At 43.8% G+C, this 21,964-nt stretch overlaps 1 protein-coding gene across 5 annotated transcripts in view; it reads left to right on the top strand.

Moving 5' to 3' along the window:
* The window catches only part of LOC137521331 (membrane-spanning 4-domains subfamily A member 4A-like), a 142,060-nt gene extending 122,814 nt beyond the window's left edge, over positions 1-19,246 (top strand). For all 5 annotated transcript variants that reach the window (XM_068240456.1, XM_068240452.1, XM_068240453.1 and 2 more), the window contains one exon: positions 18,992-19,246. In XM_068240456.1, the coding sequence (XP_068096557.1) occupies positions 18,992-19,090 (99 nt within the window). In that variant the 3' untranslated portion in view covers positions 19,091-19,246. The remainder of the gene's footprint in view (positions 1-18,991) is intronic.
* The last annotated feature ends 2,718 nt before the right edge of the window (positions 19,247-21,964 follow it).

The raw sequence follows: 21,964 nt of genomic DNA, 5'->3' as shown, positions 1-21,964 counted from the left end.
GTAGTTAGATGCAGTGAGCTGGGTTCACTCAACACAAAGCTAGGTATATGCAGTGATGAGGTGGGTTAAGTAAACACAACAGGTACTGGGTAGTTCGATGCAGTGAGCTGGGTTCACTCAACAGTAAAGGTACTTAAGATGCAGTGAGGTGGGTTCTCACTCAACACAACAGGTAGTTAGATGCAGTGAGGTGGCCAGGTGGGTTCTCACTCAACACAACAGGTAGTTAGATGCAGTGAGCTGGGTTCACTCAACACAACGCTAGGTATATGCAGTGATGAGGTGGGTTAAGTAAACACAACAGGTACTGGGTAGTTAGATGCAGTGAGCTGGGTTCACTCAACACAAAGCTAGGTATATGCAGTGATGAGGTGGGTTAAGTAAACACAACAGGTACTGGGTAGTTCGATGCAGTGAGCTGGGTTCACTCAACAGTAAAGGTACTTAAGATGCAGTGAGGTGGGTTCTCACTCAACACAACAGGTAGTTAGATGCAGTGAGGTGGCCAGGTGGGTTCTCACTCAACACAACAGGTAGTTAGATGCAGTGAGCTGGGTTCACTCAACACAACGCTAGGTATATGCAGTGATGAGGTGGGTTAAGTAAACACAACAGGTACTGGGGTATATGCAGTACTGGGTAGTACAATGTGCAGCTCCCTGTCACACACACAGGTAGTCACTGAATGTGCTGGGCTGCTGGCAGTGGCACACACAATATCAATTAGCAAGGCTGTGCATGCAACAAAAGTGTCAGTTTGACACACAGAAAAAAATGTACAGGTTGAGCTCTGAAAAGAGCTGTTGCTGGGTGCTTTAAAAGCAATAATAATCAGTCAAGAGCAAGCAAAGCAGCCTAGAACCTAACTAATCTGTCCCTAGGAGAAAAGTCTGTCCTAGGAGAAAAAGTCTGCAGCAGCTGTCCCTTTCCTCTCTCTAGCAGGCACACGAGTGAGGCTAATGGCCGCCGGACCCTGCCTTATATAAGGGGGGGTGGGGCTCCAGGGCTTAGTGTAGCCTAAATGGCTACAATGTGCCTGCTGACTGTGATGCAGAGGGTCAAAGTTGACCCTCATAGTGCATTATGGGGCGAATCGAACTTCCGCAAAAGTTCGCCTGGTACAGGCGAACGCGAACCCCCTAAGTTCGCCTGGAACCGTTCGCCGGCGAACCGTTCGCTACACCTCTAGTTCCCAATCAAAGATTCGGCCCTTCGCAAAGTCGTCCTGGTCCCTCCGGAACTTCCTTAATTTCCGTTCCTTAATACTATTTTGGATTGGAGCTAGACGAGGTTCCATTTTCTTGGTAATTTCTTGTAGTTGTTGTGGAGTTGTTAATAGAGTCAGTTCGTGTTTGCAGGCCTCAATCTCAGCTGTTGTTTTAATAGGCTCAGCTTCAGTTCTATCCAGCACGATTTTTGGGAGTTTTAAAGCGTTGTCTAATTGTTGTGACTGCCAGAGTTTCATGAAATCTCCATCATCCTGATATTCAGCTGCCTCGCTGTACAGTCTAAAACCTCTGGCCGCTATTTGTTTTTCCTCATATCTTTTCAGTGTGGCAACTGTCCAAAACAGTTTCACCTCCCGTTCAGATATGCGGTTACGATTTTGTTCCACCACTTTTACCCCCAGTGTCTTACTTGCCTCTGTACCTAGTGCAGTTTCAGTCAGAAATGTTTTCCAGTCTGATCTTCCTGGCTGGACAGCCGTAGGGCCCAGGTTCACCCCAATCGCAGGTGTCTCCGGTAGTTTCCCACTTGTGCCTGAGGCTTGCATCGGTGCTCAAGTCTGAAAAAAGATTAAATGTCAAAATCCAGGAGAAACAACAGCTGAGATTGGGGGGGGGGGGGGGGTGTGGCTGCCGGTGGAGTGGATGGTGGCATAGGAGAGGAGTTCCGATCACACTCTATCTAAAGCGGCTATTTGCGGTGACCGGACCACCAAAACAGCGACATAGGATGGCGGAGGAGGAGAATATGGAGCTAGAGGCCTCAAAAAAATGGAAAAAAGGCGCAAGCAGACCTCAGAAGCTAACAGGCTTCTTCCCGGGGAAGCCGCGTGAGCGGACCCAAAATTGCGCCGGAAGAGTCACATGACGAGCAGGAGGAAGCAAGTGGAGGTTTCGACCGCAGAGTGGAGAACATTACCGGAGAGTCAGGAGGCTCTTCACCCACGGAAGGCACACTATCTTCCAGGAGCCCGGCGAAATCCAGGTAACGCCTACAAGAGAGAGACCCCGACATCACCAATGAGGTAGGCCTCGCTCTAGCCCGGGAATTCTCTGATGTAGAACCCCCACAATTAAACATAGAGGGTTTACCCGCTACTGATCAGTCGGTGTCCCAAGAATTCATTAAAAATAAACATACATATATCCAGGCACATCGCCTCTAGTTAGGACATTAAATAAATTATTAGGGAAAGGGAGGTGCTGAAGGGGGTGTGGCTAGAAAACAGCAAAAATCTATTAACCCTTCGCACACTCACATGCAAATGTTCAAACAATTGCATTCACAGATTCACTCATCCAGGCACAACTGTTATCCCTACAGCTAAATTAAAAGCCAGGGTTTTAGTTCACAGAACAATGCATTCTTATGCTTAGTCACCTATACTGCGCAGAAGTACCCAGGTAAACATAGGTGTCCTAACTCTGACCCTGTAACATGCATAGTGCAGACATGCAAACACATTCATTGCATCAAACCTATCAATGGATTAGGAGCACACATCCTAACTTCCTCTCCTGGGAAAGACAGTGCATCTTACCAATCGTACAAGGGAGCTAATGTTATGTGTCCATGTGCACAATGCGCATACACCAGCATAAGCTGTCTGCATGCTGACAAACATACAGGGGAAGGGGGGAGTGCACCGAATTGGACCCAAGCCACAGGGGTCAATGATAAGAATAAACATACATATATCCAGGCACATCGCCTCTAGTTAGGACATTAAATAAATTATTAGGGAAAGGGAGGTGCTGAAGGGGGTGTGGCTAGAAAACAGCAAAAATCTATTAACCCTTCGCACACTCACATGCAAATGTTCAAACAATTGCATTCACAGATTCACTCATCCAGGCACAACTGTTATCCCTACAGCTAAATTAAAAGCCAGGGTTTTAGTTCACAGAAGAATGCATTCTTATGCTTAGTCACCTATACTGCGCAGAAGTACCCAGGTAAACATAGGTGTCCTAACTCTGGCCCTGTAACATGCATAGTGCAGACATGCAAACACTTCTGCGCAGTATAGGTGACTAAGCATAAGAATGCATTCTTCTGTGAACTAAAACCCTGGCTTTTAATTTAGCTGTAGGGATAACAGTTGTGCCTGGATGAGTGAATCTGTGAATGCAATTGTTTGAACATTTGCATGTGAGTGTGCGAAGGGTTAATAGATTTTTGCTGTTTTCTAGCCACACCCCCTTCAGCACCTCCCTTTCCCTAATAATTTATTTAATGTCCTAACTAGAGGCGATGTGCCTGGATATATGTATGTTTATTTTTAATGAATTCTTGGGACACCGACTGATCAGTAGCGGGGAAACCCTCTATGTTTAATTGTGGGGGTTCTACATCAGAGAATTCCCGGGCTAGAGCGAGGCCTACCTCATTGGTGATGTCGGGGTCTCTCTCTTGTAGGCGTTACCTGGATGCAATGAATGTGTTTGCATGTCTGCACTATGCATGTTACAGGGCCAGAGTTAGGACACCTATGTTTACCTGGGTACTTCTGCGCAGTATAGGTGACTAAGCATAAGAATGCATTCTTCTGTGAACTAAAACCCTGGCTTTTAATTTAGCTGTAGAGATAACAGTTGTGCCTGGATGAGTGAATCTGTGAATGCAATTGTTTGAACATTTGCATGTGAGTGTGCGAAGGGTTAATAGATTTTTGAAGAATTCATTAAAGGGATACTCCTCTATTTTAAACAATCGATCTCTGCAGAAATAAACTCACTAGCAGTCTCATTCCAGAAATCACTAACTGACATGAGGGAGAGACTGTCCTATACAGAGGACCAGGTTGCTGGATTGACTCAGGAACATAACAAAGTGGTGGAATGTATGGATGTCCAATCAATCGACATTTCTTGGCTTAAAACCAAAGTGACAGATGCAGAGGACAGGAACCGTCGCAACAATTTAAAATTTCGGGGCATAGAAGAATCCATCACATCTGAAGCTTTGCACGATTACATCAAAGGTCTCTTAAAGGCAACCTTGCCTAATACTAGCGAAATTGAATTTGCATTGGATCGTGTGCACAGACTCCCAAAAGCTAAGTTTCTACCAGATTCTACCCCAAGGAATGTGCTTGCAAGATTTGTTTTTTTTCAAACAAAAGAAGCTTTGCTAACAGCTGCCAGAGCTAATGGTTCACTTCCAGCACCGTATCAACATCTCCAATTGTATATAGATCTCTCTCAAGTCCTTAGCGGTTTCAAACACGCAGCTAGCACTTTGCTAGCTGCGTGTTTGTTGCGATCGCCGCCGCCGATGCGCCACTACCCACCGCGATACAGGCCCCCCCCCCCCCCGCATACCCCTTGCGCAGCCTGGCCAATCAGCACCAGGCTGTGCTATGGGGTGGATCGGGATTCCCTGTGACGTCATGACATCAGCGACGTCGATGACGTCACTCCATTCGTCGCCATGGCGACGGGGGAAGCCCTCAAGGAAATCCCGTTCAGAACGGGATTTCCTTATGGGCAAGCGGCGCCGGCGGTGATCTGAAGGTACGTGGGGCGTCGCAGGGAGGGGGGAAGCATGTAGCTAGCGCTAGGCTAGCTACATGCTAAAAAAAAAAAGTGTTAAAAACCCTTCTGCAGCCGCACAATTCATACCGCCAGGGAGGTTAAACAACCGGAAGATGTTAACCCCGATTACTAAAGTTCTACGTCAACACCATATCCCCTATAGATGAGGATATCCTACTAAAATTCTGATATCTCATGGGGGCAACAAATTCTCGATTACTAACACAGAGGAAGGCCTTTTAGCCCTCAAACGCCTTAAATTACCACCTCCACAAGACTCACTGACTCCGCATAATGCTCCTCAAGCCTCCAAGATGCAACAAGGGTGGCAACGAGCACCACATAGATAGAAGTGGGCTCATGTTCTCACCTGTGTTACCTCCCAGCCAAGGCTGAACTATGTTTCAAGTTCTACCTACAGAGGCTTGGTCCTCAAAAGGGTGTCTTGAATCCCCTACGATGTCTTCCAGGGGATACTGGGTTATTATCCTGCGGTTAAGGTTATTATATGTCTGTTATATTATTTTGTACATGGTTTTTAATGGTCAACCCTATATGATATGTGTTCTATATATGTCTGCACAAGAAAAGTGCACGCTTCTAACTGGATATCCCTCAACTAGTAGCATCTCCCACCCAAATATGGAACTTAAACTGCCCTCAATTAATACAAAAGGCCTTAAAGAGACTCCGTAACAAAAATTGCATCCTGTTTTTTATCATCCTACAAGTTCCAAAAGCTATTCTAATGTGTTCTGGCTTACTGTAGCACTTTCTTCTATCACAGTCTCTGTAATAAATCAATGTATCTTTCCCCTGTCAGACTTGTCTGCCTGTGTCTGGAAGGCTGCCAAGTACTTCAGTGTTGTGGTTCTGCTATGCAGCCCCCCTCTATGCACACTCCAGTGTGTGTTATTTACATAAGCCAGCAGCTTCTCTGCTTATCAGTGAAAGAGAGCTGGATAAACATCCTCCTCTGTTAGGCTGTGAAAGGAGCTGGGCTGTAACATACTGAGGAATTACACAGACACGGGCAGAGCTGTCTGCAGGAAGCCTGTCACTTCAGTGTGAGAGAGCTGCAGGGGGACAGAAGGTAACACACACAAATGATCTCTTGAGATTCAAAAGGAAGGCTGTATACAGCCTGCTTGTGTATGGATGTATTTTCTATGTGTGGACATATTGTACATCAACCTACTTCCTGTTTTGGTGGCCATTTTGTTTGTTTATAAACAAACTTTTTAAAACTGTTTTTAACCACTTTTAATGCGGCGAGGAGCGGCGAAATTGTGACAGAGGGTAATAGGAGATGTCCCCTAACGCACTGGTATGTTTACTTTTGTGCGATTTTAACAATACAGATTCTCTTTAATACCCCCTTTAAAAGAAACATGTTCTGAAAGGAGGCCATACAGGCAAAAGCAAATGTAATCTTCGCCCAGAGACACATTTGGTAGACGCTCAGGCTCACTATTGCCGCCACCATGCATTCCCTCACACCTATTTTAGCAACTTTCATTAAAAAAAATAAAGAAAACTTTTTTTACATTTTGGGGGCAGATTTTGGCCTCAGAAGTCCTTTAATATTACAGTTAGAAGATTGAGACTCTTCTGCCTCTGTAATTTGAACAGTGCTGTTTCCTTTGTGAAGACAGTATCCCCTGGAAGACATCGTAGGGGATTCAAGACACCCTTTTGAGGACCAAGCATTTTTGAGGATCTTGCATTTATTTATTAATGACCTAGTAGATGCAGTAGTGAGCAATATTGCTATTTTTGCAGATGATACAAAATTGTGCAGAATCATCAACTCTCAGGAAGATAGTGTCATATTGCAACAGGATCTGGATAGGATGGCTATATGGGCACATACATGGCAGATGAAATTCAATGTTGAAAAATGTAAAGTCATGCATTTTGGTCGTACCAATGGTCTAGCACCATACAAAATAAATGGGATACAGTTGGGGACATCAAACTTGGAGAAGGACTCATCGACAACAAGTTAAATAATCGTACTCAATGCCAAGCCGCTGCAGCTAAAGCTAACAAAATTTTGGGATGCATTAAAACGGAAATAAAAACTCGAGATGCTAGCATAATATTGCCCCTGTTTAACTCTCTAGTAAGGCCACATCTGGAATATGGAATTCAGTTCTGGGCACCACATTACAAAAAAGATATTGCAGTTTTAGAGCAGGTGCAGAGACGAGCAACAAAATTGATACGTGGGATGGAAGGTCTCGCTTATCAAGAAAGGTTAGATAAACTGGGTTTATTTAGTCTAGAGAAAAGACGCCTTAGAGGAGATCTAATTAACATGTATAAATACATCAGAGGGCAATATAATAGCTTGGCGGATGAGCTTTTTGTCCCTAGGCCTTCTGAAAGGACTAGAGGACATGATCTGTGCATGGAGGAAAAACGTTTTAGCCATTTATTTAGGAAAGGGTTCTTTGCAGTAAGAGTGATTAAGATGTGGAATGCATTGCCACAGGAAGTCGTTATGGCAAACTCTATACCTGCATTTAAAGGGGGCTTAGATGTTTCCTTGCATTGAAAGACATCCATAGCTACAATTACTAGGTTATGCCTAATGATGTTGATCCAGGGATTTTATCTGATTTCCATCTGGAGTCGGGAAGGAATTTTTCCCTTTTGGGGCTAATTGGACCATGCCTTGTAAGGGTTTTTTCGCCTTCCTCTGGATCAACAGGGATATGTGAGGGAGCAGACTGGAGTTGTACTTTGTACTGGTTGAACTCGATGGATGTATGTCTTTTTTCCACCAAAATAACTATGTAACTATGTAACCATCAATTATACAATCTGAAAAAAGATGCCTCCACAGCACAACCGTCACCCCAACAAATTGAGGAATTTTTATCTTCAATAAATCTCACCCAAACTCTCTCAGACTCAATTGGAGAGCTTAAACTCCCCTATTACGCCCCCAAAAATTATATCTATGATTAAGACACTTAAAAAAGGGAAGTCACCGGGCCCAGATGGGTATGCCAATGAGTATTTCCAAACCTTTGCTACAATCTTAGCTCCCCGCTTAGCTGAAGTCTTTAATACTTTCAGATCTACAGGACAAATACCCCAAGAGTATCTATTGGCAACTGTAGTAGTCCTTCCAAAACTAGGAAAAGACTTAAGTAACCCTGCTAGCTACCGACCTATCTTGCTGCTCAATGCAGACACAAAACTATACGCTAAAATATTGGCACACCGCTTAATGAATATTCTCCCCAAACTCATAAGAAGTGACCAAGTTGGGTTTACTAAACATAGATTTACCTCTGATGGCACGAGAAGAATGGTGTCGCTCCTACATCACCTGGAATCCGGTCGCATGCCTTCTCTCTTCCTTACTTTGGATGCAGAGAAGGTGTTTGACCGGGTTCATTGGTCATTTTTAGAGCATACATTGGAAAAGTTTGGCTTCGCTGGAGAAATGTTGAGATCAATGATGGCGTTATACACTTGCCCATCGGCAAAAATAAATGCAGCGGGTTTCTATTCAGACATATTCCAAATAACAAATGGTACTCGGCAGGGGTGTCCATTGTCTCCTTTAATTTTTGTACTCATTATGGAAACCCTTGCCGAGACCATCCGTGCAGACCAGGGTATCCAGGGTGTTACTGTCGGTGGCAAATCCCACAAGATCGGCCTATTTGCTGACGACGTGATTATGACATTGACAAACCCCAGAAATTCATTACACAACACAGTGAATGCTTTGAAGCTCTTTTCCTGCGTATCATATTACAAGGTGAATCAAACTAAATAATATATGCTAGATCTTTATATCTCCAAGGAGGAGAAATACTTTATATCGTCTAATTATCTTTTCCCATGGGCTGATAAGTCGGTTCAATATTTAGGCATATATTTGACTAAATCAGTCTCTGGACTCTATGACGCGAATTACGCCTCTTTGCTTTCTTCCCTGAAAGTTGAACTTGAACAACTATCTAAAGTAGAAGTCTCCTGGGCGGGCAGGTTGACCTCTTTTAAAATGTTGGTCTTGCCAAAAATGTTATATGTCTTTCGATCCATAAACATTCCCCTAAGCAAATCGTTCTTCCACACTCTGGATGCTTTGATCTCTAGATATATCTGGACAGAAAGAAAACCTAGATTAAAGATGGAGATCTTAAAAATCCTTAAAAACAAAGGAGGGTTAGGCTTGCCTAACATGGAATATTACTAGCATGCATGCATTTTGGACATATCCAGACACTAGTGGAACATCTCCCATCATAAAGCCTGGGTAGAGGTGGAACAAGCATTATACCAAATCCCTCTTAAAGATGCCATCCTAGGGACGTTAATGGGCTCTAAACTCCCATCCCCCAAGTTGATCACATGTACGGCCACTTTACAATCCTGGCAATTCTTTAGGAAGTTACTAAATTCAGGTGCCCCTCACAACACACCAGTTAAAGTAGGGTTGAAAACTATAGCCAATTTAATAAGAGATATAGACCTCTCTAACTGGCAGGAAGTGGGGATTTCCACTCTTAATGATATTTGGAACGGCAATACTTTATGGGACTTCGATAAAGTTGTCAAGACATATAACTTAAATAGGAACCAAACCTTCCCATATATTAGACTTCAACATTGGATAAAATCGCTACAACTTCCAATTCCTCAACTCCCCAGATATATACTCACAACTTTAAATAGTCCGATTCCTTTAAAAGGAGGTATATCACTATGGTACAGAAGCATGATGGCAGATAAGCAACAGATATTAAAGAAATATATCAAAATTTGGTCTGATGACCTACAGACCACACTGGAAGTAAACACGATCAATCAGGCTCTCCAATACGCTTCAAAACTTTCCAAATGCCTTACCCACTGGAAAAGCTGTTTCTCAAATGGTATTATACTCCCAGGAAACTAGCCCACTTTCATACGTCCCAATTCCCCTTATGCTGGAGACAGAGTGGTAAAGTAGGCACCCTGTTTCATTTGATGTGGGAATGCCCACAAATAGAAACATTTTGGCTAGAAGTACAAAATAAGATCTCAATAACGCTTTACTCCCCTTTCTCACTTCACCCAGCCTTAGCAATCCTCAATATAGGCTTGGAAGATATAGATATGAAATACAGACTAGTAATATTCCATATATTAGCTGCAGCCAGACATTTACTCCTTACAAACTGGAAAAGTGCAGATATCCCGAATATACAACATGTTCTTCACCTAACCCAGCATAATTTATGCATGGAAAACCATCTACGAACCTATGAGGGCAATAGAAGCCTAGACTACATTACAGAAATATCATGATTTCAGGACCTAGGGGGGGGGGGGGGGGGGGGGGGCAGACGGGATAAGATGAATACATTTAACAAAAACTTAGGGTTGAACCAAAATTTTGTTTCTCTTTTGTTATTCTTTTGATAAGATTCAGTTTATGTTTATACCTTTTGTGTATACCTTTTCTTTTTCTTTTTCTTGATATTTCTCTATATACATATTCTCTGGATTGGACTTAGTTTGATATGGTACTTACGGTTTGTATACATATGACTGGTGAGATGGCTAGGCCAAACGCGAATTCGCAAAATATTCCAGTACCATATATATATATATATAGTCGGTAGTTTATAATAGTTATATGCCTAAGTTAATATGTGGCAAGTTGATCTTTATTGTATGTCTTATATCTGCAATGGTTATTGCTACACATCTGCCTGTATTTTTTGAAAAAATGTTCAATAAAAAGTTAACAGTGAAAAAAACAACAACAGCTGAGATTGAGGCCTGCAAACAAAAACTGACTCTATTAACAACTCCACAACAACTACAAGAAATTACGAAGAAAATCGATGCTCGTCTAGCTCCAATCCAAAATAGTATTAAGGAACGGAAATAAAGGAAATTCCGGAGGGACCAGGACGACTTTGCGAAGGGCCGAATCTTTGATTGGGGACAACAGAATCAACGTGGGAGGTCTAAGGGAAGGAAGATATCAAAATGAAATAGAGGGTACTGGACCACAGATTCAGGCTCAGATTCCAGTTCTGAAGAACCAGCGAAGAAAAAACTGACCAAACCTGCCCTAAAACCTACTGAAGGTGCCTCACCATGTGTAGGAGCCCCTTTAGGAGAAGGATCCGGGGGGAGGCAGAAAACACAGATCCATCTCATTAAGAAGAAAGTGAGGTGGAAGAGACACACCCATAGCAGGGGTTACTACAGGAAGAAATAATGGGTCTTCAGTCTGAGGAGCAGCTGTAGGTAATAAATATCTCAGGGGACATTTTACCAAATGGCTGTTCTAGCCTATTGTCCAAGGGTTTGAACTTTTCCCTAAGTGCACCTTATGACAAATTTAAATTTGAGGTGGACTGGTATTGTGCAATAAGACGTTTGAATATTGCAGTCCAGCAAGATACATGGAAACAGCAACCTGAGATACTTGAGGTCAGTCTAGGGGGCCTGTGTTTTACTCCAACAGAGCAAGATTTGAGAGCTCTAGAGGACCTGCAGGCTCTGTGGAAAGAGGGGAGTGTGATAAATACACCCGAAAGGGAAATGTCACTGGAGAAATCCAGAGTACCCTTCAGAGCATGCAGGTCAACAAGAGAGTTCCTCATCACCCCAGGCTCCGCAGTAGACCATTTTGATTTAAAAGTACAGGACGAGATGAGAGCCCTAGTGTACCCCAAGGCGAACTTGAACATTACCCCTGAATAATTAGTAGCCTTAAATTGGTTAAAGGATAATAATAAAATAATTATCAAAAAGGCTGACAAGGGGGGTAACTTGGTGGTGATGTCAAGAACATATTATGTTATGGAGGCCCTTCGACAGCTAGAAGGTGTGGATAACTATTATGAGAAACTCCCCAAAGACCCTAGCCACAGTACAAAAATCTGTTACAGACTCTGCTATGGAGAGGGGTGGAGTTGGGGTGGCTCTCTAAAAAACTTGGGGAAGATCTCTTACCACCTTTTCCTAAAAAGCCAGTCTGGTATTTTCTGCCTAAAATACATAAAGACTTGGAGAAACCACCGGGACGTCCAATAGTGTCCGCCAGAGGGTCCTTGACAGAACCCTTATCTAAGTATCTGGAATACCAGTTGAGACCATTCTTGGTCCAAATCCCCTCTTACCTGGTGGACACTTTGGATGTTTTGGTTAAACTCCCCAAATTGGAATGGCAGGAAGGCTATAAACTGGCATCAGTGGATGTAAAAAGTCTGTACACAAGAATACCCCAAAAATTAGGTGTGAAAGTGATGAAGGACTTCCTAATTAAAAGGGGTAAAGATGAAGAATGGGTAACATACATTTGTGAATGTCTGTACTTTATTCTGTCGCACAATGCATTTCTTTTTCAGGATTGCTGGTATAGACAGGCGTCTGGGGTGGCGATGGGGACGTCGGTGGCCCCAACCTTTGCAAATATTTTCTTGGCTGTTTGGGAGGACCACTGCATATTCCAGAATGCGAATCCCTATTGCCACTCGATTAAGTCCTGGCTAAGATACATGGACGATGTGCTGTTAATCTGGCAGGGTGGGGAATGTGAGTTTAATAATTTCATTGACTGAATGATCATCAACAATTTTAATATGCGTTTTACTGGAGTGTGGGGAGGGGATGAAATGGAATTCCTTGACCTCTCTATTGTAATAGAAGGGGGTGAATTAATAACCAAGGGATACAGGAAACCCACAGCCACTAACAGCATATTGTTGTACTCCAGCTATCACCCTGACCATGTTAAAAACTCTATCCCATATAGCCAATTAGTTAGGCTAAAAAGGAAGAATAGAAAGGAATCTGATTTTGTGAGACAGAGCTATGAATTGGGCATAAGATTCCTCTCCCGAGGTTACCCTTTATCTTTGATAGTGGAGGCTTTTAAAAAGGCAGATTCTCGTTCTAGAACTGATCTATTGAGAAGGAAGGGGAAGAAGAGAAAACTAGAAGGGGGAGGGGAGAACTCAGGGACTGCAGTACCCTTTATTACTACCCCATGGGCAAAAAAATGCAAACTTGTATCCACAAAAATTGGAGTGATATTAGAGGGAACACTAGCTTTGGGAACATTTTAACCCAAAAACCATTGATTACCTTCCGCAGAGCCCAAACCATTGGGGATATGTTGGTACGTAGTGAGTGCAGGGACATTAACCAGAAAGACTTGTTAACACTTGCACGACCGACTGGATGTTTTAAATGTGGAAATTGTAACCACTACACCAATTTTATACTGGGTAAGAGAATCACACTCGGTGGTGTAATAATCCCAATTAAGGATTTCATCCATTGTCGGTCAAAACATGTGGTGTATGCAGTCTTATGTCCCTGCAACCGATGTTATATCGGAATGACAACTAGACAAATGTGTACACGTTTCCAAGAACATGTAAATTCCCTAAGTACAGGTAAGGGAGCGGCGCCTAATTCAACATATTCTAGATGAGCATAGCAATGTAACAGCACCTTTAAGATTTACTGGCATCAAGGTTGTCGATTTTCCAAGAAGGGGAGGAGATTGGGAAAGAATAATGAGACAGGAGGAGGCAAAATTAATCTCACGCACGAAAGCTTGTGGCCGTCTTGGCCTCAATGAAAGAAACGAATTATGGTGTTTTTTGGAGCAATATTGAGAACTGTTTAGTTCTTAACATACTGCACTGCCTCTATATGACCTTTAATGGTAATAATCTAGTTTACAAATTTCTTTGTATTGAATTGCCTCACCTGAGATCTGCCTCGCTGTATTGTATATTGCTTTCAACATAGAATTGTTTTTAACCGTTTGTTTTTTCTTTGTTGTTTATTGTTCTTTAGGGGGGCACAGAAAACTTCTTGCAGATGGCCACACTATAATACCCTGACAATGGTGGAGTGGTAAGCAGATGCAACCACTAAATGCTGCATATTGATGTGTTAGCATGTGCTGTTGTCATGGCGACGTGAGACTCTGCAATTGTGAACTTTATTATTCTATGTCAGTTTAACACGGAGCGGGGATGTGTTTATGGGAGATGGCAGCCGATGTAAATAGCGAAAGCTAGAACCCTGATTGGCTATTGTGCCATAGGACATACCAGGATGGGTGTTTTTAGGGGGGGGGTTTATGTCTCGGCTGTAGGTTCTCTCATATTCGGAAGTCCCATGCTCCTAGTGTACAACTTCTAGCTGAAGCATCCGTAAGAGGATTGATTAAATACCCGTTTGCAATTTGTGCAGGCATTTACTTGCTATAGACGCGCTGTTATAAGAATTGCGCCCGGCGCTCTTGGTCACTATGGCAACTGGGAAGATCGCTCCTCTACTCCTTCCATCTCATCATAGAATACGTCAGACGGGCGGCCACACGTGACTGAGGATTCTGAGCCGCTATTGGTCAGCCTTACTCCCTGGGTGATTGGCAGCGGTGGTGAGTGGGAGTACCCGGAATGGGCGTGTTTAACACTGCCGCAGCTTGCGGGGATGCATACAGACGAGATGGGGGTGAGTTTATGGTCCTTATTACAGTATATATAAGAGGAGTTCTGTGTATGTACCCCACAACTTGGCCTCTGACAAAGCAGGGGGACCTGCGAAAAGGCTGTCAGGCCGTCTTTTTGTACCTCCATGTAACCTTACTGTACCTATTGGAATAAAATTCTCACTGAAGCATTGACGACTGGTGCCGGACCTGATTTTCTTCTCAAGTTATAACTTGAGACAGAGATGTTGTGTCTCTTCTCTTTGTTTCTTGCCTAATGTCTCCTTTTTTTAAATTACACTTTACTCTGTTACACGCATGTGTTTCATTTTCCAATTCACTATTGGTCCTATCTGGTATCACATTGTGTTAGGCTGTTTGTTTCCATAGTATATAAATATTCTTCCAAGGCGTTCATAAGTAATCAGCTGCGGATGGAAGTAATGTGTACAAATATGTGATTATGGACTTAACAAGATATGCACCATGGGCTGCAAATATTTGTATCATATGTGTGAAATGAGAAAACAGAAAAGGTAGAAAATGTCACCTTGAAGAGAGTTCCTGCTCTTATGTGTTACACATAATCATGAATTGTGCACGGCCTAGAGTCCTTGCACAATCATGCACGGTGCATGTAATTCATCTGCAGAACCAGAAATATCTAGGGCTGCAACCAACGACACTATCTCTCCTACTCACAAAGAGACACTGTTAAACATTCTAATACAGTAACTGGTTGTCAGGGGTGCCACATGTAGGCGGTCTCAAGCCACCTCCTAGAGAATTATCCCAACTTTGGGAACAAGTTTGCTATGACTCGTTCACGCTCCACCCCACAGCACCGCTATCCACAGCAATGATAAAAGCCGCAATTAGCATCAATGATTGGAAATGTGGCTGCCCAGAGATGCTTGATAAAATAGCGGGCACCTGCGCAATTGGGTTTAAACATAGCGGGCACTGAGGAGAGTTTATGGGTTAAACACCGGGGGGGGGGGGGGTTAAGGGTTAGGCACTACTGGGGGTTGGTTAAGGGATAGGCACCACCAGGGTTAGGTGTCGGTAGAGGGAGGATTGAAGGATAAGCATTGGTGGAGGGAGGTTTCTCTGTGAGAGTAGGGTTAGGTTAGGTTATAGTAAAATATTGGAAAAGATACAATATTTTATTATCGGAATTAAGTACTAGAATATCAGCAATTTTACCGATATTCTACTAGCCGCAAAATCTGGTGCCCTTTTTTACACATATGTGGGTCCTTCCCCCATGTCTTCTCTTTAACCATTTCAGCCGCCCAGACGTGAAGCTCACGTCCGGGCAGCTGCTCATCTGCGCTTCCGCGCGCCCCCATGTCCCCGTGGTGTCCTTCAGTAACCCTGGGATTAGTGAAAGGGAACATGGTTCCCGATCACCGATCCCTGTCCCCCGCAGAAAAACCAAAGCGCAAACCCGTGAGGCTTCAGTTCTTCTGCCTGGAAAAATTTCCGCATCCCCCTTGTACTTCCGCTTAGCGAGAGGTACAAGGAGGGAAAACAAAAACGAAGGTGGCCATCTTGTGGCCAAATAGTAAAACTACATCTCCATATTTTTTACATTACACTCTACACATTTAACAACATTAAAAATTAACTGTTTATGTCCCACACCAAAATATTACCCAAATAAAAATTTTAATGTTAAAAAAAAATACAATAAAAAAAAGACATAAATAGTAACCTAAGGGTCTGAACTTTTTAAATATGCATTTGAAGGGGGTATACTACAAACATTTTTTTCATTATAATCTTGTAAATAGTGATGGACGCAAAACGGAAACAATGCACCTTTATTTCCAAATAAAATATTGGTGCCATACGTTGTGATAGGGACAAAATTTAAATGGTATAATAACCGAGACATACGGGCAAATAAAATACATAGGTTTTAATTATGGTAGCGCAGATTATTTTAAAGCTATAATGGCCGAAAACTGAGAAATAATGAATTTTTTCCATTTTTTTTCTTATTAATCCTGTTAAGAGATGTTGGTGCTACAGTGGGATGCGAAAGTTTGGGCAACCTTGTTAATTTTCATGATTTTCCTGTATAAATCGTTGGTTGTTACGATAAAAAAGTCAGTTAAATATAGCATATAGGAGACACACACAGTGATATTTGAGAAGTGAAATGAAGTTTATTTGATTTACAGAAAAAGTGTGAAATAATTGTTTGAACAAAATTAGGCAGGTGCATAAATGTGGGCAGTGTTGTCATTTTATAGATTCCAAAACCTTTAGAACTAATTATTGGAATGCAAATTGGCTTGGTAAGCTCAATGACCCCTAACCTACATACACAGGTGAATCCAATTATTAAAAAGGAGTATTTAAAGAGGATCTGTAACGTCAAAAGATCCCCTGGGGGGTACTCACCACGAGTGGCGGAAGCCTCCTAATGAGGCTTCCCACGCCGTCCTCCGTCCCTCAGGGGTCTCGCTGCAGCACTCCGTGAAAGATGACGTCAATATTTACCTTCCCGGCTCCTGCGCAGGCGCTCTGACGGCTGTCGGCTCCGAACTACACGGAAATACCCGATCGCCGTCGGGTCTGCTCTACTGCGCAGGTGCAAGTTTCCGGTGCCTGCGCAGTAGAGCGGACCCGACTGAGATCGGGTATTTCTGTGTAGTTCGGAGCCGAAAGCAGCCACAGGGCCCCCGCTGGAGCCAGCAAAGGTAAATATTGAACTGACAGTCGGGTCTGTCGCCGGCTGTTCGGAGGGCTGCAGCGAGACCCCTGTGGCACAGAGGACGGCGTGTGAAGCCTCATTAGGATCCGGAGGCTTCCCCCACCCGAGGTGAGTACCCCCCAGGGGATGTTTTTGATGTTACAGAGTCTCTTTAAGGGGTCCATTGTAAGTTTCACTCCTCTTTTAATTTTCTCTGAAGAGTAGCAACATGGGGGTCTCAAAACAACTCTCAAATGACCTGAAGACAAAGATTGTTCACCATCATGGTTTAGCGGAAAGATACAGAAAGCTGTCAGCTGTCTGTTTTCACAGTTAGGAACATATTGAGGAAATGGAAGACCACGGGCTCAGTGTAAGTTAAGGCTTGAAGTGGCAGACCAAGAAAAATCTCGGATAAATAGAAGCAATGAATGGTGGGAACAGTCAGAGTCAACCCACAGACCAGCACCAAAGACCTACAACATCATCTTGCTGCAGATGGAGTCACTGTGCTTTGTTTAACCATCTGGTGCATTTTACACAAGGAGATGCTGTATGCAAGAGTGATGCAGAGGAAGCCTTTTCTCCGCCCACAGCACAAACAGAGCCACTTGAGGTATGCTAAAGCACATTTGGACAAGCCAGCTTCATCTTGGAATAAAGTGCTGTGGACTGCTGAAACTAAAATTGAGTTATTTGGGCATAACCAGGGGTGTTATGCATAGAGGAAAAACAACACAGCATTCCAAGAAAAACACCTGCTACATACAGTAAAATATGGTGGTAATTCCATCATGCTGTGGGGCTGCGTGGCCAGTGCAGGGACTCGGACTCTTGTCAAAGATGAGGGGCGCATGGATTCCACTCAGTATCAGCAGATTCTGGAGACCAACGTCCAGGAATCAGTGACAAAGCTGAAGCTGCGTCTGTGCTGGATCTTTCAACAAGACAACGACCCTAAACACTGCTCAAAATCTACTAAGGCATTCATGCAGAGGAACAAGTACAACATTCTGGAATGGCTATCTCAGTCCCCAAACCAGAATATAATTGAAAATCTGTGGTTTGAGTTAAAGAGAGCTGACCATGCTCGGAGGCCATCAAACCTGAATGAACTAGAGATGTTTTGTAAAGAGGAATGGTCTAAAATACCTTTAACCAGTATCCAGAGTCTCATTGGAACCTAAAGGAAGTGTTTAGAGGCTGTAATTTCTACAAAAGGGGATCTACTAAATATTGTTTTCAGTTCTTTTTTGTGGTTCCCAAATGTATGCACCTGCCTTATTTTGTTTAAACAATTATTTCACACTTTCTGTAAATCCAATAAACTTCATTTCACTTCTCAAATATCACTGTGTGTGCCTCCTATATGACATATTTAACTGACATTTTTTATCGTAACAACTAACGATTTCTACAGGAAAATCATGAAAATTAACAAGGTTGCCCAAACTTTTGCATCCCGCTGTATATAAATAATAAATCATAATAGCAAGAGAAAAAAATATGGAAGCAATGTTTTTATTTAAAGCGGAACTAAAACTTCTTAAAAAAAATAATAGTTTCACTTACCTGGGGCTTCTGCCAGCCCCCCGCAGCTGACCTGTGCCCACACAGACACTCACCGATGCTCTGGTCCCATGCCGCAGCTCACTTTCACTTCGCGCAGTTCGAGTGCACAAGATTTTCTCATACTGCACCTGCACAGGGATCTCCTGGCTACAGGAATACATACAAGGATACGCATGGCCAGGGCGCAGTGGAGGTCAACTTAGAAGTCCGCTTCCAGTACGAGAAAAAAAGTAAGCCGCGGCGGGGGAACGGAGGAACGGTCCGGGACGGCGAGGGCACAGGTTGGCTGCAGTGTGCTGGCAGAAGTGCCAGGTAAGTGAAACTCTTATTTTTTAACAGGTTTCAGTTCCGCTTTAAGCCTGGCATTTTTACTCACATGGTCAAATCTGTAATGGCAGATCTGTGTTCTTTGTTAGATGTTCTAGTTACAGGTTAAGATACACCTAATAGTACATTGATGTTTTATTTCAGAATATCGTTCTCTATCAGACCACAGCACCAAGTGTTCCCCAGGCAACAGCTGAAGTGGCTTCTGTTCCTACAGCTCCAATTTCTTCCTCTGAAGGCTAGATACCTGCACAGCAATACTCCACAAAGTGGTTCTTGTGTACTGTTATACATTTGATAAATATATATTGCAGATTTGTGGCTTGCATTTTCATGTATATGTGGGAAGTGATCCCTTAAAGCAGGATTGTCACCATAAAAATCACATTTGAACAGCAACTGGTCTGAATGTATTAAGTGATAAAGATGCGAATCCCACATTCAAAACTTTCAAACTTTTTCTGCTGTTATGGCTTGGAGGTATCACATACCTTAGGAGCACTAGCCCCTTCATTGCTATTGCCATACAGTTGCATGCTGGGGGCTCCTTTTATCTATAATATATTCCTCCTCTTCCCTTTATTTCCCCCTTTTTCTAAGGACATAAGACAGTGCACTTCCTAGTATGGACCTCAGTGGAGTGTGTGAAGACTCTGGGAGGAGGTCCGGTAACGAATACACAATTAGCAAGAGGAGAAAAAAAAGTGAGGGAGGAAATTATGTCAGGAGGTCAAAGGTAACCAAGATGGAAACTGTCTAGAATAGGATTCTCTGCTTTTCCTTTATAAAATTCATAGGAATTATAATGTGGACAGTGCAAAACATCTGTTATGTAAGTAGAAATAGTATTTATCTACTTCACTGGCGCACAGAAGGGGTTGTTCCGGGTGTCTGGAACCACCCCCTTGCACCTAGACCAGAAGTGCCTCCGGAATCTGAGCAGCGGCAGCCACTGAATGTAATAGTGCAGCTGCCGCTTGCTCATGTGTGTGCGCAGTAGGGGGGCCCAGGGCCCGCTAGCCGTGTGGGGGGGGGGGAGCGCTGTCACCCTCCCTATTGAGGGACCCCCCAGCCAGATATGCTGCTTCTTCCCCGCAGCCCCGCAGTCTCCCGGAGGCAGATCAGGGCTACGGCAAGATGGCTGCCGAAGCCCTGCTCTGGAGACTGTGTCTCCAGTACAGGGCTTCGGGAGCCATCTTGCCGTAGCCCTGCACTCTGCCTGTCAGCGCGGGAGATGTGCTGCAGGCAGTGCTGGGCCGAAATTACGCATTAGTGTAATTACGCATCGTAATTCACTACAAATGCACCGTAAGCGTTACGTGTAAGGTTACGGTATTACACGTAATGAATTACGCGTAGACCGTAGGTTACGTTATTACGCGTAACAAATTACGCGTAAGACAGTAAACTCCTATTGAAATTACACAGTCTGCTGTAATCGCGTAATATTACGCTCCCGTATAATATAAAAAAGCCGCCGACTTTAAGGGTTAATAGCAAAGCCCCCTTAAGTGCTAAGAGCCTCAAATTTGGAGAATATATTAAGGAGATCAGAAGGAATAAGAGGAAAACATTTTTTTTCAAAAAAACCTTATAGTTTTGAGAAAATCGATGTTAAAGTTTCAAAGGAAAAATATATACATTTAAAAACCCGCCGACTTTAACGGTTAATAGCAAAGCCTGCTTAAAATTTAGGAACACCAAATTCCCAGGGTATATTAAGGGGATCAGTGGGAATAAGAGGAAACATTTTTTTTCCAAAAAGACCTTATAGTTTTTGAGAAAATCGATTTTTAAGTTTCAAGGGCAAAAATGTCTTTTAAATGCGGAAAATGTCAGGTTTTTTTTGCACAGGTAACAATAGTGTTTTATTTTCATAGATTCCCCCAAGTGGGAAGAGTTTTACTTACTTCGTTCTGAGTGTGGGAACTATAAAAAAAAAAACGACGTGGGGTCCCGCCTCCCAGACCTCTTTAACCCCTTGTCCCCCATGCAGGCTGGGATAGCCAGAATGCGGAGCACCGGCCGCGTGGGGCTCCGCACCCTGACTATACCAGCCTGCATGGTCTATGGATTGGGGGGTCTCGGAAGGGGAGGGGCAGCCAAGCTTTCCCCTCCCCCTCCGAGCCCTTGTCCAACCCAAGGACAAGGGGCTCTTCTCCACCTCCGATGGGCGGTGGAGGTGGAGGCCGCGATTTCCTGGGGGGGGGGGTTCATGGTGGCATCTGGGAGTCCCCTGTAAAAAGGGGTCCCCCAGATGCCCACCCCCCCTCCCAGGAGAAATGAGTATAGGGGTACTTGTACCCCTTACCCATTTCCTTTAAGAGTTAAAAGTAAATAAACACACAAACACTTAGAAAAAGTATTTTAATTGAACAAAAAACATAACCACGAAAAAAGTCCTTTAATATTCTTAATTAACCATTAATACTTACCTGTCCCTTTAAAAGCCAGTTCCCACGCAATATCCTCGGAAATTGGCTAATCAGTTACAATGTATCAACTTTGTTACTTTGTAACTCCACCGCACCCGACGTCACTCGCCGCTCACCCGCCGGCCGCCGCATACATAACGCTAAGTTCCCGCCGTCCACTCCGCCCACACCTGTCACCCATATACATGCTGGCACCCATGGGTGCCAGCATGTATATAGGTGAAAAGTGGGAGAGGCGGGGAGGGCAGCGAGAGCCGGCGGGACTTAGCGTCCTGCACGGACTACAGAGCTCTGAGCTATATAGCTCAGAGCTCTCTAAGCATCTTTGTATTTGGGTTCCAAGGAGCCCCATTGGTCCTTAGCAGACCAATGGGGTTCCTTCTGATTTGAAGGAACCCCATTAGTCTGCTAAGGACCAATGGGGCTCCTTGGAGCCCAAATACAAAGATGCTTAGAGAGCTTTGAGCTATATAGCTCAGAGCTCTGTGGTCCGTGCAGGATGCTAAGTCCCGCCGGCTCTCGCTGCCCTCCCCGCCTCTCCCACATGTCACCTATATACATGCTGGCACCCATGGGTGCCAGCATGTATATGGGTGAAAGGTGTGGGCGGAGTGGACGGCGGGAGCCGGCGGGGACTTAGCGTAAGTGTATGCGGCGGCCGGCGGGTGAGCGGCGAGAGACG

The sequence above is a fragment of the Hyperolius riggenbachi genome, chromosome 6 (assembly GCF_040937935.1).
Source record: "Hyperolius riggenbachi isolate aHypRig1 chromosome 6, aHypRig1.pri, whole genome shotgun sequence".
NCBI classification, from domain to species: Eukaryota; Metazoa; Chordata; class Amphibia; order Anura; family Hyperoliidae; genus Hyperolius; species Hyperolius riggenbachi.
The sequence above is the reverse complement of the archived record's forward strand: the minus strand, read 5'-3'. Positions and strand labels throughout refer to the sequence as shown.